The sequence below is a fragment of the Macrobrachium rosenbergii genome, chromosome 2 (assembly GCF_040412425.1).
Source record: "Macrobrachium rosenbergii isolate ZJJX-2024 chromosome 2, ASM4041242v1, whole genome shotgun sequence".
NCBI classification, from domain to species: Eukaryota; Metazoa; Arthropoda; class Malacostraca; order Decapoda; family Palaemonidae; genus Macrobrachium; species Macrobrachium rosenbergii.
This window is the reverse complement of record NC_089742.1, coordinates 58315729-58330406: the sequence shown is the minus strand read 5'-3', so window position 1 is coordinate 58330406 and position 14678 is coordinate 58315729. Positions and strand designations below refer to the sequence as shown.

General features: G+C 36.9%; 1 protein-coding gene across 5 annotated transcripts in view; it reads right to left on the bottom strand.

Moving 5' to 3' along the window:
* Positions 1 to 6462: 6462 nt before the first annotated feature.
* Positions 6463 to 14678, bottom strand: part of LOC136847452 (U2 snRNP-associated SURP motif-containing protein) — a 49597-nt gene continuing 41381 nt past the window's right edge. For 3 of the 5 annotated variants that reach the window (XM_067119168.1, XM_067119158.1, XM_067119178.1), the window contains exons 20-23: positions 13964 to 14105; positions 13680 to 13833; positions 7507 to 7610; positions 6463 to 7170 (exon numbers count right to left, since the gene is read on the bottom strand). In XM_067119168.1, coding sequence (XP_066975269.1) covers positions 7050 to 7170; positions 7507 to 7610; positions 13680 to 13833; positions 13964 to 14105 — 521 coding nt within the window. In that variant the 3' untranslated portion in view covers positions 6463 to 7049. The remainder of the gene's footprint in view (positions 7171 to 7506; positions 7611 to 13679; positions 13834 to 13963; positions 14106 to 14678) is intronic. The other 2 variants (XM_067119189.1, XM_067119198.1) reach the window with 1 other exon arrangement.

Below are 14678 nucleotides of genomic sequence, written 5' to 3'. Positions count from 1 at the left end.
ATAAAGGGCCCACCTCTTACCACCCCTCATTCTCTTACCTGGGCCAAAAGGTAAACTGCGTGGAATTGAATGCGCACCAACTGGGTGGGCAGTGCTTCCACCCCTACCATCAGTATCTATTACCATAACCATCTTGCGAAAATTTAATGGCCAGATTTCCAGCTCGCTCAAAGTTAATCCCCATATGTAAAGACTTCAGGTTTGTATGTTAGGAAAAATACAAATTACGTTAAAAAGAGTGTCATATTGTATTGTAAGTGCTCAGGTTATCATCATCATTGTCATTGGCAGTGTTGTCAGATTTTTCCTGTTACAGGGTTTTGTTCACCTTCTGCTGTAATTCTCATTTAGTTTAGGTTTTTATATAAGCAGTTTCTTATGTTTTTCTGGGTCGCAAATGGTTTTGCTGCCTTTCTGAATCATTGCTCCCTCTTACCCTTTTCATCACTTGCCCCAATCATCTCAAGTCATTGAAGTTTTGCTGTTTACCAGCCTCTGAACACTGCATTTTTCTGCAACTTGGTCATTCATTACCTGATCTATCCAGTGCAATCCATCCATAAATACTACGTATTTTGTAGTTGAACCTCTTCAAAAAACACCTCCATGTGTGTAATTGTTCATCTTTGTGGCATAGATTAGTATAGAACTAATGCTCACATAAATCTTTGCTATTTTACCAGTTAGATACTTGTACATACAGTATATACTGATAGCCTAGCAGTTTCTTTTACATTTCATCCAGGGTATTGCTGCTTTTTTTTTTTTTTTGTACTGCCTTCTTGATACTTGGCATGCATCTTTAAGGCAACAAAAATATTCAATTTCTAAGGTATGCCCTTCTGCCATGTGACCATGTCTTCCACACTTGCCCTTATTTTGTGTATTAAAAAATTGGCATGCTTCATTTATATTTTGCAATTTTTCGCATGTCATGTGTCACCTTGTGTTACACTCCACACACATAATATCTCATCTCAACACATCTCTTACATCAGCAACAACGATGCTTTTATTACTGTACGTATTCTTTAACTTCCTTTCCTATCACAATAAGTTTTGGTTTGGTGACATTGATTTTTAATCATCTCCCATTCTACTCATATCTTTTGGAAATTTTGACAACCCCTTACTCTGATTCTGCTGTTAAATTATAATACTCTGAGCTGCCTCCCTTTGGATCTTTGTTAAATTATAATACTCCGAGATGCCTCCCTTTCTGTTCTCCTCGGCTTCTTCCATCACTGCAATAACTATCAGCTTCCTTCATTACTTGGATGACCTGTAAATAGTGCTGATCTCTGTTGGACACCAACATTCATCTTGGATGCTTCTATGTGCCACTGTCTTCACTAGAGGTCAGGGACACCCAGACTGCTAGATTGATAACATTACAGTAATAATTTAAAGATAGAACTACTTTTTCCTTCTTTCTCATTATTGTTTATTGATAATATTCATTTAGGGCTTAGGACAGATAATTAGTTCTTTTATCCTTTTCTGTCATTATTGTTTTTTGATAATATTCATTCAGTGGCTTAGGACAGATAATTATATGGCCAGGATACTTAGTCTAGGATTGCTGCATCCCACATTTAAAATCAGGCTAAGACTGGACTACATTAATATATAAAACATGACTTCATTGCTGATGTCTGGTATGTGTATAAAGTTTTTAAAATAATATTGCTTAATAGGAGTAAATGAAATGTAAGTAATTTCATGTGGAATGTGTTACAACAGTCAGTTGGTATGTGATTCAAACTGAAAAATTATTATAACTGTAATTATATAATTTTAAATAAATGTTCAAAATGAACTACTGGAAGATATAAGAATTGTTGTTGGTGATATAAATGCAAGTTTGTAGGAACAATTTGGGTGTGGAGGATGCAATGGGCAAGGAAGACCTGGGAAAGAATGCAAATGAAATTGGGTGCAATTTATTGGTTTTGTATGTTGGAAATTATCTTGTAATTAGAGGTACTCATTACCAACTCAAGGACCTCTATGAGAAATTCATTCATGCATCTTCAGATGGTTTTGTAGATACTAAATAGATCACATAGCAATCAAGAGACTGAAAGAATGCTGAGGAATGTTAGGAGCTTTAGCAGAGTAGATGTTGGCAGTGGTCACAAACTTGTTAGTACTGCTCTAAAGGTAAAATAAAAGCACAACAAGTAACTTAACAGAGTTTCTAGACTTAATATAATAAAGTATCTTGAAGATGAACATTAAGACCAGTCATCATTATAGATAATTTTTAAGTCTACCCATTCCTACACTGGTTGGAAGTGAAAGGAGTTCTGCTCACTTTTCTGCAGTGTGCTCTTCCTGACAACTGCTATGAGATCTAGCTCTTAACCTTTGCCCTTTTTTCGTGATTTCCTACAGCTCATCATCCTGCACTTCTATATCTACTGCTTTTTTAGCTAACTATTCATTCCATCACATGTTCATAAGATGTCAGTATTTGAATGTCAGTATTTGTGACCTCAGTTCTTTTTCCAGCCCCTTGATACAACATTCCACCAATTCCTTGTTTGTAATGTAATCTTCCCCGTCTTACTCCAGCCATGACCCTTGAGCACCTTATGGTTACACATTTTCATAATCTTCCATTTTCCACTAAAGTGGCTGTATTTACTTACTGTAAGACTTTGGTGGCTGTATTAACTTGATGTTTTTATCTACCACCAGTTTAGTTCTTTCTCCCCATTTCATCATTTAGTTCTTTCTCCCCATTTCATCAGTGCTACAGCTGCTGTTAACAGTCTATGAGTTCCTGCTTCACAGTCCAGTGTAACAGCTTGCCTGTCTTCACCATGTGCTTTTGTAATACATATTGGGCTATGAAAGTCTGTATTTTGTAGAGAGCACTGGTGACACCATCTGTTGCATTTGCGACAGTAGAGGCCACCCCCGCTCCTTGCTTTGTGAAGATGATTGAGAAGAATTTGCAATTTACTGCTGTAATGGATTGGATTTGCAGTTTTTGAATTCAGTATTTTTTCTCCCTCCTGGTTTTATCTCTAAAACTGTATCCTCAAAATCAGCTCTCATTTCATATGCCCATTTGGGTCTCCTACTGGTATAACAATACATTCCTCTGTAAGATAATTTCATGGCTTTATGCAAAGAACATAGGCAATACATTATTTAACCAGATTAGTTTAATCTTCACTATCATTCCTATAAGAAGGCTTAGGAAATTTTGGAGCAAGGGGACAGATGAAGACCAAGACCTGATGGGAAGTCAGGACAGAAGACTGAAGAGAACTGATTTTCATGTCTAACTTTTTTGAAGGGAAAAACTAATGCAACGTTTATGATGATTCTTTCATACACTGTACTGTAAGTACTTCTTGTACATCTTCATGTTCAACAGTTAGCAAAATGTTTACTTTGCAACTTTCCACCTCAGATTACTTTGCAACTTTCCACCTCAGAAGGCCCCCCAAGTAGTTTTTACTGCATATGCACTTAAACTTAGGTTTAGCCATGTGTGAATTTTGTGTTGGAGGTACTTGTGAATTTGTCCTATTTTCTTGTTTTAATTATGATTTCAGTTGTCTTTTATTATATTCCATCCCAGGCACCAAAAAACTGTAGGTTTACAGGTCTTCACGTGTGATCGTGGTATTTAACCATGCATCCAGTTCGTGACCAACAGCTCATGCAAGCTTCAAGGTAACCCAAATTTTTGAAGAAAAATAAAATGGATAATCAAAATTCTTTAAAGTCTAAACCATATCAGCAAGGATCAGTTTGAATTCAGTTTTTTTTATTAAGTGTGGTCAATGGTTACCCCTCTTTTTCTAATAGTTCCAATTAATTTAAACATTCTTCATTATCACATTTGAGTAATTAAATTAATTTGAACTACAGAGATTAACATAACTAAGCTGCCTTTCAACATATAGTCTGTGACCTAGACCTGTAAATATTTACTCCATGTGTTGGAAAGATATACTGTTCAGTATAGGAAGATTTATTGATTATGAAATTCAGGATTATTCAGTGCCGTAATGAAGGTGAAATATATAAATTAATGATATGATTGATAAATGAATAGATGAATGAAGTATAGGAAGATGATAGGTATATCTGCTTCCATGTTAGTCCGTTCAACATGCAACAGTGTACCAGATTTTGTTTTTTGAGACCATTTGTATGCTCGTTTTTGAAAAGATAGTTCTGCATTCTTTACAGAGCAACAAAGTTATTATTACAGAGTAACCTTGACAATAACTTTGTTGCATAAAGGTCTTGTACTAGGGCTGTTGTATAGGTGTTCCATGAGCATACAAACCTTTTCCTTTTACATTTAGTGTTGGCAAAAGTTAGTCCTGTCATTGAAGTTTGTTAACAAGGTATAAACCAGGAGTAGATGAATAAGGGGTTCAGCCCTCCCACTTACTATGTACTGTATATAGTGCCACTTTCTTCAGCTGCTTTGCTGTGCAGATGTACAGACCATCTTTCTCATCATGGCTGTTGGGAGTTTACTTGTGTATTTTCTTGAGTGCTTTGGCTTTTCTGCAGGTTGTGCACTTTGGCTTGAATGAATTTGTGCTATTTATTGCCACCCATGATAATCTACACTTATTGTGTGTTTATGATTTGTGGAGGGCAAGAGTGCACGCTGTCTGGCAACTTGTGGAGGGCAAGAGTGCACGCTGTCTGGCAACAGCAACAAGTGTCTCATGTTTGCTGGTTCATGGAAGATTTATGGTTCAAGGAAGAGAAGGCAGAGAGGTTCTGTCAGTCTTTCAAACAATGTCTGTTGTCACCCCTTACAGGGTCTGTCTTGAACCTAGCTCCAGCTCTTCATCTCTCCAAGAATGTGCCTTGATTTCATCCTCAGTGGACATGAACAGAATGGAGGGCTCGACGGTTGAGAAGCGATGCTTTACTCGGTCTTCCTCTTCTTCAAAACTGAAACCCCCTTTCCCCCACTGATCCCATTTCTTTCTCATAACCCAAGATTATATCCAAATCCTCTGTTCTGTCGACACTTGCAGACATTGCTGGAAACCTTAGATGACTAGTTTCTTATGAACAAGGTTGTCTTTCACACTTCATTCACAATAGGACCCCATGTTCTGTTTAGGGCAACTTCATCTAATGGATGTTCACAGGTGTTCACACTGTTGTAGGTACAGGAACATTCCCTAAAGATCAGTCTGTTATGGTATCTCAGTGACTGGGATCCCTCTTGGGGTGTAGTCACCCAGGATTGGGATCGACTTTCCTTTTATTACAATCTAGGGCAGGGGTCGGCAACCTCAGGCCCACGAGGAATTTTAGTCTGCTCTGCTAACACAACACCTGGATAATAACTATCTAACAGTTTTTACCTAGTTTCAGGTGTCAAGTGATCCTTATAGTATGCTTGATATCATGGCCCTCCAAGAGACAGCATAGCTGTCTGGCCCGCTCTCTCAAAAAGGTTGCCAACCCCTGATCTAGGGGATTGCGATGATCAGGGAGAAGTTCTGGGATGTTGGATGATGAGACAGCAAGGAAGGTCCATCTTGTGGACCCCCTTGGATTTACAGTTTCAAGGTGTTACCGCAGTGCCTGTCTTGATAAGAAAGACTAACTTGGCTTTAGCAAAATTTCTTGGGAAACTGGTGCATCCACAAGCATTCATTCACTTCAGAATGTGTGAAGTAATATTGGTCATCAGCCATTAATCCTCAACCTTTGCAGTTTTGTTGAACTCCTGTTCAACTAAGAGGCTTCTGTTCTTGCATGCATTGAAAGAGGGATGGTGCAATCCTGGACACCTTGTTCATCTGAGGTATTTGGACTAGAGAGGATTTTTTAGTATATATAAGCATTTCTCTAGGTTAAAATGCTGCCAGTAACTGAATTCTCTGAACCACTGAAAACTGGCAAGGTGCCTTAGTCTGTAAAAAAATTTCAAGAGACAGGCACTTATTTCTAAATGAAAGGACTTCCCATTACATGGAATGTAACACAATTCAAGTGATGAAGTTACTACACAGATTAGTACTAAATAAAGGTGGTCTCATTTTCCACTTTTTTTGGCAGCCATATGAGACCACCCTTATTTACTACTGTACTAAGCTGTGTAAAGGCTTCGCACTATGCAGTAACTTCATTGCTTGAATTGGGTTACACCCCATGTAATAAGAAATCCTTTGGGAATGTCCTCTCATTTGGAAATATGTACCGGTCTCTAAATTGATCGAAGGCAGTTGAGCAACCATGCAGAATGAATTTTTGGCCAATACTGGATAATTTTAATTCAATGAATGAAGCATGGTTATAGTATTTTAACGTTATTATAAGCAGGTTAGATTACACGAAAGGAGTGCAAAAAAATTTTTTTTTTTAACGTTTTTACTACAGTGTGGATGCTCCCTACCTTGTAGAAAAAATTTTATACTTTTAAATTGGAAGGTAAGGTCTTTAAAATAAAAATCAGTATTGAAATACTATACATTTTTGTAAAAATAACATTGGTTTAGAGCAAGACCTGTAAGATAATTTTTTTTACATTTTTCCATAGAGTAAAAAAAAAAACTAAAGGTACACAGTACCTTCATTTTCAAAGTATTTTTTGTACAGCACCTGTCAATAAAACACAGAAGCCCACACAATTCTGGTATTATCCAATGACTAACAATCAGGTGGCAGGATTAACTGATAACAAATACACTATCTCAGGATGACAAAGGCTGCACATATATTATAACCATAATTTTAATTCTGTTGGTTTCTCGGGATACGTTAGAGGAGAGAAGGGGGAAAGGGCACCTGGGAAGCAATACCAGTTTCCCATGCTGACAAAAACAACAAAGCTTCCTCAGTGCAAACAACCTTTGGAGTTTCTATTAATTTATATTTTTTTATTTTTAACCAACCACGTAAGATTTTGTTGAAGTTTGTACTTTAAATGTCACTGGTAAAAATATTTCTATAACTTCAGAAAGTTTTCAGACCCCAATTTTGCTGGCACTAATATTGGTTGGTTGGTTCCATTTTTAAAAAAGTCAATACCCAATTTTAAACAATTAATGCCGACTTTTTTTCTTATGTTTACGAGATGGAGAACGTGAATGGGATCTTCTTTTTCGTGGAGACCTAGACCTACGTTTACGAGATGGAGATCTTGAATGTGTACGATGGCGAGACCTGTGAACGTAAAAGAGATGAGTTTTCTAGTACAGTTTCACTAGCAGAAAAGGGCACAAGCACTTAGGGGTTCTATGAGGGTCATTCAGTGCTGAAAGGGAAATTGAGTGAAAGATTTTAAAGGTGTAACAGGAGGAAAACAAATATGAAATGAGGTACTGTAAAAGAGGAATGAAAGGTTGCAGGTAGGGGCTGATGGAAGGCTGCAAGCAACCTTTTAAGTAATAATACCTACAGTGCACCAAGTGAGGTGCACTGACGGGACTAACCCCCTACAGGGTTTTCACCAGTAGATTTCCATTATGCAACATGAGTCCAAGCTTCATCAATACTCACTTGTGTGGTGATCTTGAACGTTTTGTTGGCCGTCTTTCTTCAGGCGTTGAACTCCTGCTCCTATGACGATGGTGCCTTCGTTCACTACCCTCCTCTCTCTCTATCTGCAAGAGACATCAACCTCTTTTACTTAAAAGACTGAAATACCATTAATCACATGGTCATGAAGAGTTTAAGCTGTGGTAAACATTTCAAATCAAAGTTAAGCTACTAGGCACAATTCTTGTGATGATTACAACATGCATGAACAAACTACCTAATGATGTTTAACTGTTTATTCAGTAATAGCAAAATAAATCTTTCACATATTATATATACACTTTTGTTCATACAGTAGCATGGAACATCAAAAATCGAGCCAAAAATTATATAGCTTGTCACTGCAATACACTATGCCAACAAAACTGACTGGCATCACCTAAATGGCCCAGTATCTATCTGCACTAATCATAGAGACAGAAAAGTCAGTAGTGGTAACAAGTTGGAAGACAACAACATGGGAAGACTATCCCACCTAGCAAAAAGTAACTGCTGTCAGCTTATTGCCAAGACACCACTGGTAAATCTTATGGTATCTCCATGGAAAAAAAGTGGAAGTGCTAGTAGGTCAACTCACATTAAATAGTTCCATAGGCCAATCTACAGAACTACTACTATATATATCTACTAATTTAAAAGCAACACCTAATCATGATGCCTGAGAGAACAAGATGTAAATCAGTATCCAGTTAAGTGGTTGAAAGACATAGCATATAAATTTTAGACTTGCAAGGAACAAGTAACAAAAATGTAACATGGCACATACCATATTTACTATTATTCTCAAAGCTTGGAACTATACTGAAATTATTTTCACATAAATGGGCTCATCATACTCTGAGGGCATAAGCAAATTTACACAACATTCAACATAAAAGGAACTATTTATTTGGTCCCAAAGAAATTGCAAACCTGATAAAGTTTTGAGCTACAATATGTAACCAAGATGAAAGCATGTCTAGTTTATTTATATTTAAAAGCAGTGCCAAATTTATCTTCAACGAAAAAACAGTAAAAGAAAGTTTTCACCCATCCGGCTGAAAATAAATAATTCTGCTTCCTTGAGCTGCAAAATGTGCCCAAGATGAAAGTAGGTCTAATTTATTTATATTTACAAGCAGTGCCAAATTTATCTTTGACAAAAAAGGATAAATAATCATTTTGAACATGTGGTATTAAGCATTTTCACACCAACTAGCCATCATCATAAGCCAAGGATAGGGTATTAAACCTGTTTCTGTCACTAGGAACATAAACCCTCTGTCAGATGGCATGAATGGTAATAACTTCTTGGTGTCCATAGTCCAGCACAAGAGATTAATTACATTTCCAAATATTCCAACATTAAAGAGGCAACACGATCTCTTGTTGTTAATGTTCCTCGACCAATGCTTCGTACACATAGGCAGCATGAGTGATTAGAGAGCCAGAGTTGGACAAATTTCCAAACAAGCACAGAACACAAAGAATTATTAGTTTAAAATGACAAAAGGAGGGTCAAAACCCGTGACTACTACAGTAGTAACAAACAATCCTTATATTCTGACTGAAATGAACTCCAACAACTGATGAAGTGCTGTTTGAAATGGAGAACAATAGACTTACCACTTGTCTAGAATCTAAAAGAGCTAAGAGAGTAATTAACTTCCATTAGCCAGTCATTGGGAGGATATTTTTTACATAACCTGATATGCAATGTTCTTACTCAAGAACTTGTGAGACAAAAATGCATTACATCAGGAAAAGGGGACAGAGTTATATATATATCTAGATGAAACACAAGTGCCAACATTATACAGAAGGAAACTGCTGGATAAATAATAAAATTTAAGAGTACTGCAGAAATTAAAATACCAACTGGGAAAGGAGCAGCAATTTCCAAAGATGGATCTGTCTTCAACAAATTACTTAGAGGAAAGTGATAACCACAATCTTATAAAAGCTGCAGTCTTTAAATTAGTCCCTGTAGCAGCTGTCCCCAAGAAACACCTCTTGCTTCCTGTAGCTGGTAATTTTCTTTACCATTAAAGATGAGAAAATTAACCTACTGCAATCAAGTAACAACAATAATTAGAGTGGCTTATCAAAAAACAAGACATGCTAAAAGGTCAATTTTTAGAAATAGTACAGGAATACTCTCGAGATAAAGACATCTAATATTCTCAACTTTAATCCCTAGTTGGGTGGTGGTTTTTATCATCTCCTGAAATCACCTGGGGGCCTAAGTACCAAAAACTGTAATAAAAAGAAATAATTTGAGACTTGAAGCTACTTGAAAAAGGAGGTCTGGGATCAGTAACAAGAGTGACTGAATACTGTAAAGTAGTATGCCCCGCATTTACAGACAAGACATCGAAGAAAAAATGTTTCCGACTGACATATTTATTGATTCTAATGTGAAAAATCTTACCAGTTATGACAGGGAATCTTCTTGGAAACAAACTTTCACCATAAACAATATTTTTTCATATAAACATCTAGAAATATATAAATTCTAAGCTTTATCAATTTCTGCCCAGTTTCACAAATGACCAGTCGTATTACGAGGGTATACACTTTTGGCAACCAAGATTTTATGAAACGGCTGATAAATTTTTCAAAATTCATTTCTGCAAGAAGGGTGATAGTTATAACATTTCTTAACTCAATTCTTACAAAGACTTTTCTCTTAAACCTTGGTGTGTTAGTTCATTATACCCATATTTGGTACTTCTCAAGATGCAGTCTTAAAGTCAGGCTTGCAAAGCACTGGCACCTCTCCATTAACCCAGTTCTGGGGTTGGCTTTCCAATAAATATAAGGAAGACCTGGCACTACAGTCTGCATGATATCCCAAAGCCAATGTAGCAAGCAGGTATAAATCCATCTCAATCATTCTTCCCTCTATTGTGTATCATTATTTCATTTTTCAGTTTAAAAGGAGGAACTTGCAAGCTGTTAAATGCACAGTATCATATGCACTGCATGTAAGCATGTAGGTATTTTTTTCTGATGATTTTCTACTAATGTACCCAAATGTTTTGTACTGCATTAAAAATCTGACAACAGTTCATCTGGATTTTTGTGTCTGCAGGGTTTATTAAACAACAACCATATATCAAGGCTTTTAGTCCACATACTTCTGCTTTATGTGGATCTCCATACATCAAGGCTTTTAGGCCATATACTTTGCTTTAAGTGGATCTATCTCTATTGTTGACAAGATACATGGCAGCTAGTGAAGGGTCACTAACTTCAGTCATGACATTTGCGACTCATTTTCTGTCGACCAAACATTTTCTTTTTATCTGGATGGGGGTAATTAAATTCACTAGCCTTTGCATTAGTTTTTCACAAAGCAATGGATCTGTACCTTACTGGTTGTTCATCTTGCTAAATTATCATCATTTTATCCCAGGTAGCTGCAATTTAAGGTATTTTTTACTTAGCTGAAGCCTTTGTCCACCCTGTGCCTCTACTTTATACTACTTACTATCTCTCATTTTTGGCTCCTAGACCTTACTTTGACCTCACTGCCCATACAAGCAGACCATTCCCCATTCCTGAGATAACTCCTCCTTCTATGTCAGAACTGTCCCAAACTCTACATACAAGGAAGAGGAAACAAAGAAATCTGGTACTGCACAAAGACCACTCATTACTAAATTGACTGAGGCAGAATAATTCCAGTCCAGAAATCTGTACCAAACAAAAAAACAAAGTCAACATACTGAGTTGTGCATTCAAATAACTAATCTCTTGCCCTCTTCCTTCTTCAAGGTGATAAAGTTACTAACTGATTGAAACTACAACAATTACGCCTATTTAAAAAAAAAAAAAATTTTTTTGAGACCATCATAGGAAAAATGCTTAATCTCTTAGTTCTAGGGTCATAAGATGATCTACAATATAGCAAAAAGAAGAGATAGAGCAACTAAAGATCTGATGCATATCAAGCAGATCAAGGATCAAAATGGAAGAGTTTTGTCAAGGGAAGAATGTATAAGAGCAAGGTGGAAGGAACATTTTGAGAAGCTATTAAACGAAGAGAACCCCAGAAGAATAAGCAAAGAGGGAAACCCACGAGTAAGAGCAGTTCCAGATACCACCAGAGAAGTGAAGAGAGCGCTTGACAAAATGAAAAATGGAAAGGCTGTTGGACCTGATGGTATACCAGTTGAGGTGTGGAAATGCTAGGGAGGAGAAGGGGTTGATACAGTATACTCTGGGACCTCTTTTCAAAGGTCTGCTACCAAGAAAAAGATGCTGGCCAGCTGGAGAAATAGTATTATGGTCCCAATATATAAGAGAAAAGGGGATATACAAGACTGCACAAACTACATAGGGATAAAACTGATATCTCATACTATGAAGATATATGAACGAATTATAGAGAAAATAAGGAATGAAACAACAATAGGCGAAGAACAATTCGGGTTTATGCCGGGAAAGGGTACACTAGATGCAATTTTTGCACTAAGACAAGCAATGGTAAAGCATGTAAAAAGACAGAGAGGGCTACATCTAGTATTTATTGATCTGGAGGCATATGATCGGGTACCTAGGCAAGAAGTGTGGAGATGTATGAGAGAGAAGGGTGTTTCAGCAGAGTATGTTAAAGTAGTCTAGGATATGTATGCAGAGGTTAACACTCGGGTAAAAAGCACTGTGGGAACAACAGAAAAGTTTAGTGTAAGAGTTGGTTTACATCAAGGTTCAACTCTGTCCCTACATCTTTGATCTTGTGATGGATGTTATTACATCAGATGTCAGAGAAGTCCCGTGGAGTGTGATGTTTGCTGATGATGTTTTGGTGGACCTGACTAGAGAAGGGGTGGAGATAAAACTAGGGTTGCGGAGACAAGCACTTGAAGATCGAGGTTTAACGATAAGCAGAGCCAAGACAGAATATCTGTGGATGGGAGGGGAAGGAAAACAGGGTGCAGTTAAATTAGGTTTAGACATCAAGTGGGTTACCACTTTCAAGTACCCTGGGTCCTGTGTGATGGATGATGGTGGCATGGACTCAGAAATAAACCACAGGATACAGTGTGCTTGAATGAATTGGAGATCATCAGGAATATTGTGCGACAAGAGGATTAGTGTAAGAGTAAAAGGAAGGTTTTATAAGTGTAGTTAGACCAGAGATGGTGTGTGGGGCTGAGACGTGGTCAATAAAGAAGGCTCAAGAAAGGAAGCTGGAAGTGGCAGAGATGAGGATGTTGAGATGGATGTGTGGAGTCACGAGAAAGGATAGGATCAGAAACAATTAGAGGGACAGTCAAAGTGGTAGAAGTGTCAAAGAAAATTCAGCAATGAAGACTGCAGTGGTTTGGTCATGTCATGCGGAGAGAGGAGGATCATGTGTGTAGAAGGGTCATGTACATGGAGGTGGTTGGGAGGAGGAGGAGGGGAAGGCCAAGATTCAGATGGAAAAGATAACATAGCAAATGACATGCGGGAAAAAGGGTTAAGAGAACAGGATATGCAAGACAGGTCTTGAAGTAGATGGAGAACAGGATATGCAAGACAGGTCTTGAAGTAGATGGAGAAGGCTTACATGGAACAGCAACCCCACTTAGAGATGGGTAAAGCTGAAGACAAAGAAGAAGAGAATTATTTGCATTGATAAAAAAGATAATCATCAATGTTGAATTTATGTGTTGAAGTTAATCATCATATATCTGAGAGGAAATGACTACAGAGCTTTGTTACTTTTCACCTTAAAACTGAAACACTTAATACCAGCAGAAAGATATATGGTAATGTACAGTATACAAATTTATCACCACTCCAGTCAATGTTTCCTTAATTACAGAACCTGCAAGGAAATGCCTACCACAGTAAGATCACAAGGCACCCTTCCTTCAAAATATCTTGCTCCAATTCAGTAACCATCAGTAATTGACAATTATTCAGAATTTGTGACAAATTCTGAATAATCTTTGCTTTCAACAAATGAATATCTGTAATAGACTGTATTTGTGTAGGAACAAAAAGTTATGGGAAGACAATACTTCAAAGACTAAGAAACTTTGCATCTGATTCAAGTTACTACCAAAGAACATATTTGTTATTTGCAACTTAAATATTTTCAATACAAAAATAAAACGGTACGGAATGTTCTAAAACCCTTAAGTATTATATTGATTTACCTTCTTCATCATTTTATGACGATAATGCGCAACCTGTCGGTGAATAGAATACCCACTTTTCAGAGATCTTAAACCTTGTTCTAATTCATCCTGATACTGCAAAACTCTTATTTCTACTTCCCGTAACTTTGCACGACGTTCCTCACTTACATCCCTGAAAGAAAGAAACATTTCACTCGCGTACCAATCATATAAAACTTCATGTAATGTAAAACTTTCTAAAACAGTATAATTGGTAATATCCATTTAAAGTTCAAGTTAAAAATGTTGAAAAATCTTATTACCCCTGTAATCTATCAAATCCTCTTGAGTCTTCAGAATATTCCGATGTGTTGTCTTGTGACTGAGAATCATCTTCCGAAGAGTCTCTTCTCTTTCTCTTGTAATCATCATACACTAGGGGAATACCATCAAGGTCATCATCGTCTGGAAAAGTCATATGTATTACTAAACCCAACAAAAAGCTGTATTTTATATGAGAATTACTAAACCCAACAAAAAACTGTATTTTATATGAAACTATAAATTTTAAATATTAAAAATTCCATATAGGATCTAGAAATGATGCGAACCTTGGAAAATTACACCATATTCAAAGCACAATAAGCAGAAATACAATAAAAACATGAATTTTATATCCAAATACTTTTTTTTTACACAATCCTATCACTCATGGCTAAATTTGTGGTCTTCAATGTTCCTACACTCCTCAGTGGTTTATCTAACAGGCAAAAAAAAGATTAGTAGTAGCACGTGCTACCTGGACCCTCTGGTAACCATCAACCTCCTTACTTTCTGTGCAGTCGGGAAACAACACCTCAAGATCTGTTAAGGTATATGTGATCGGTAGGGTTTTATGAACAACTAGTTAATTATAAAGACGTACTTCATCACAATGCAATTCGTTATATTTAAAAAAAATATACTTATGTCAGAGGTCACTGAATACCCCCATAATGTTAGTAAGCCTGTAGGATTCAGGAGACCACCTGGTTATTA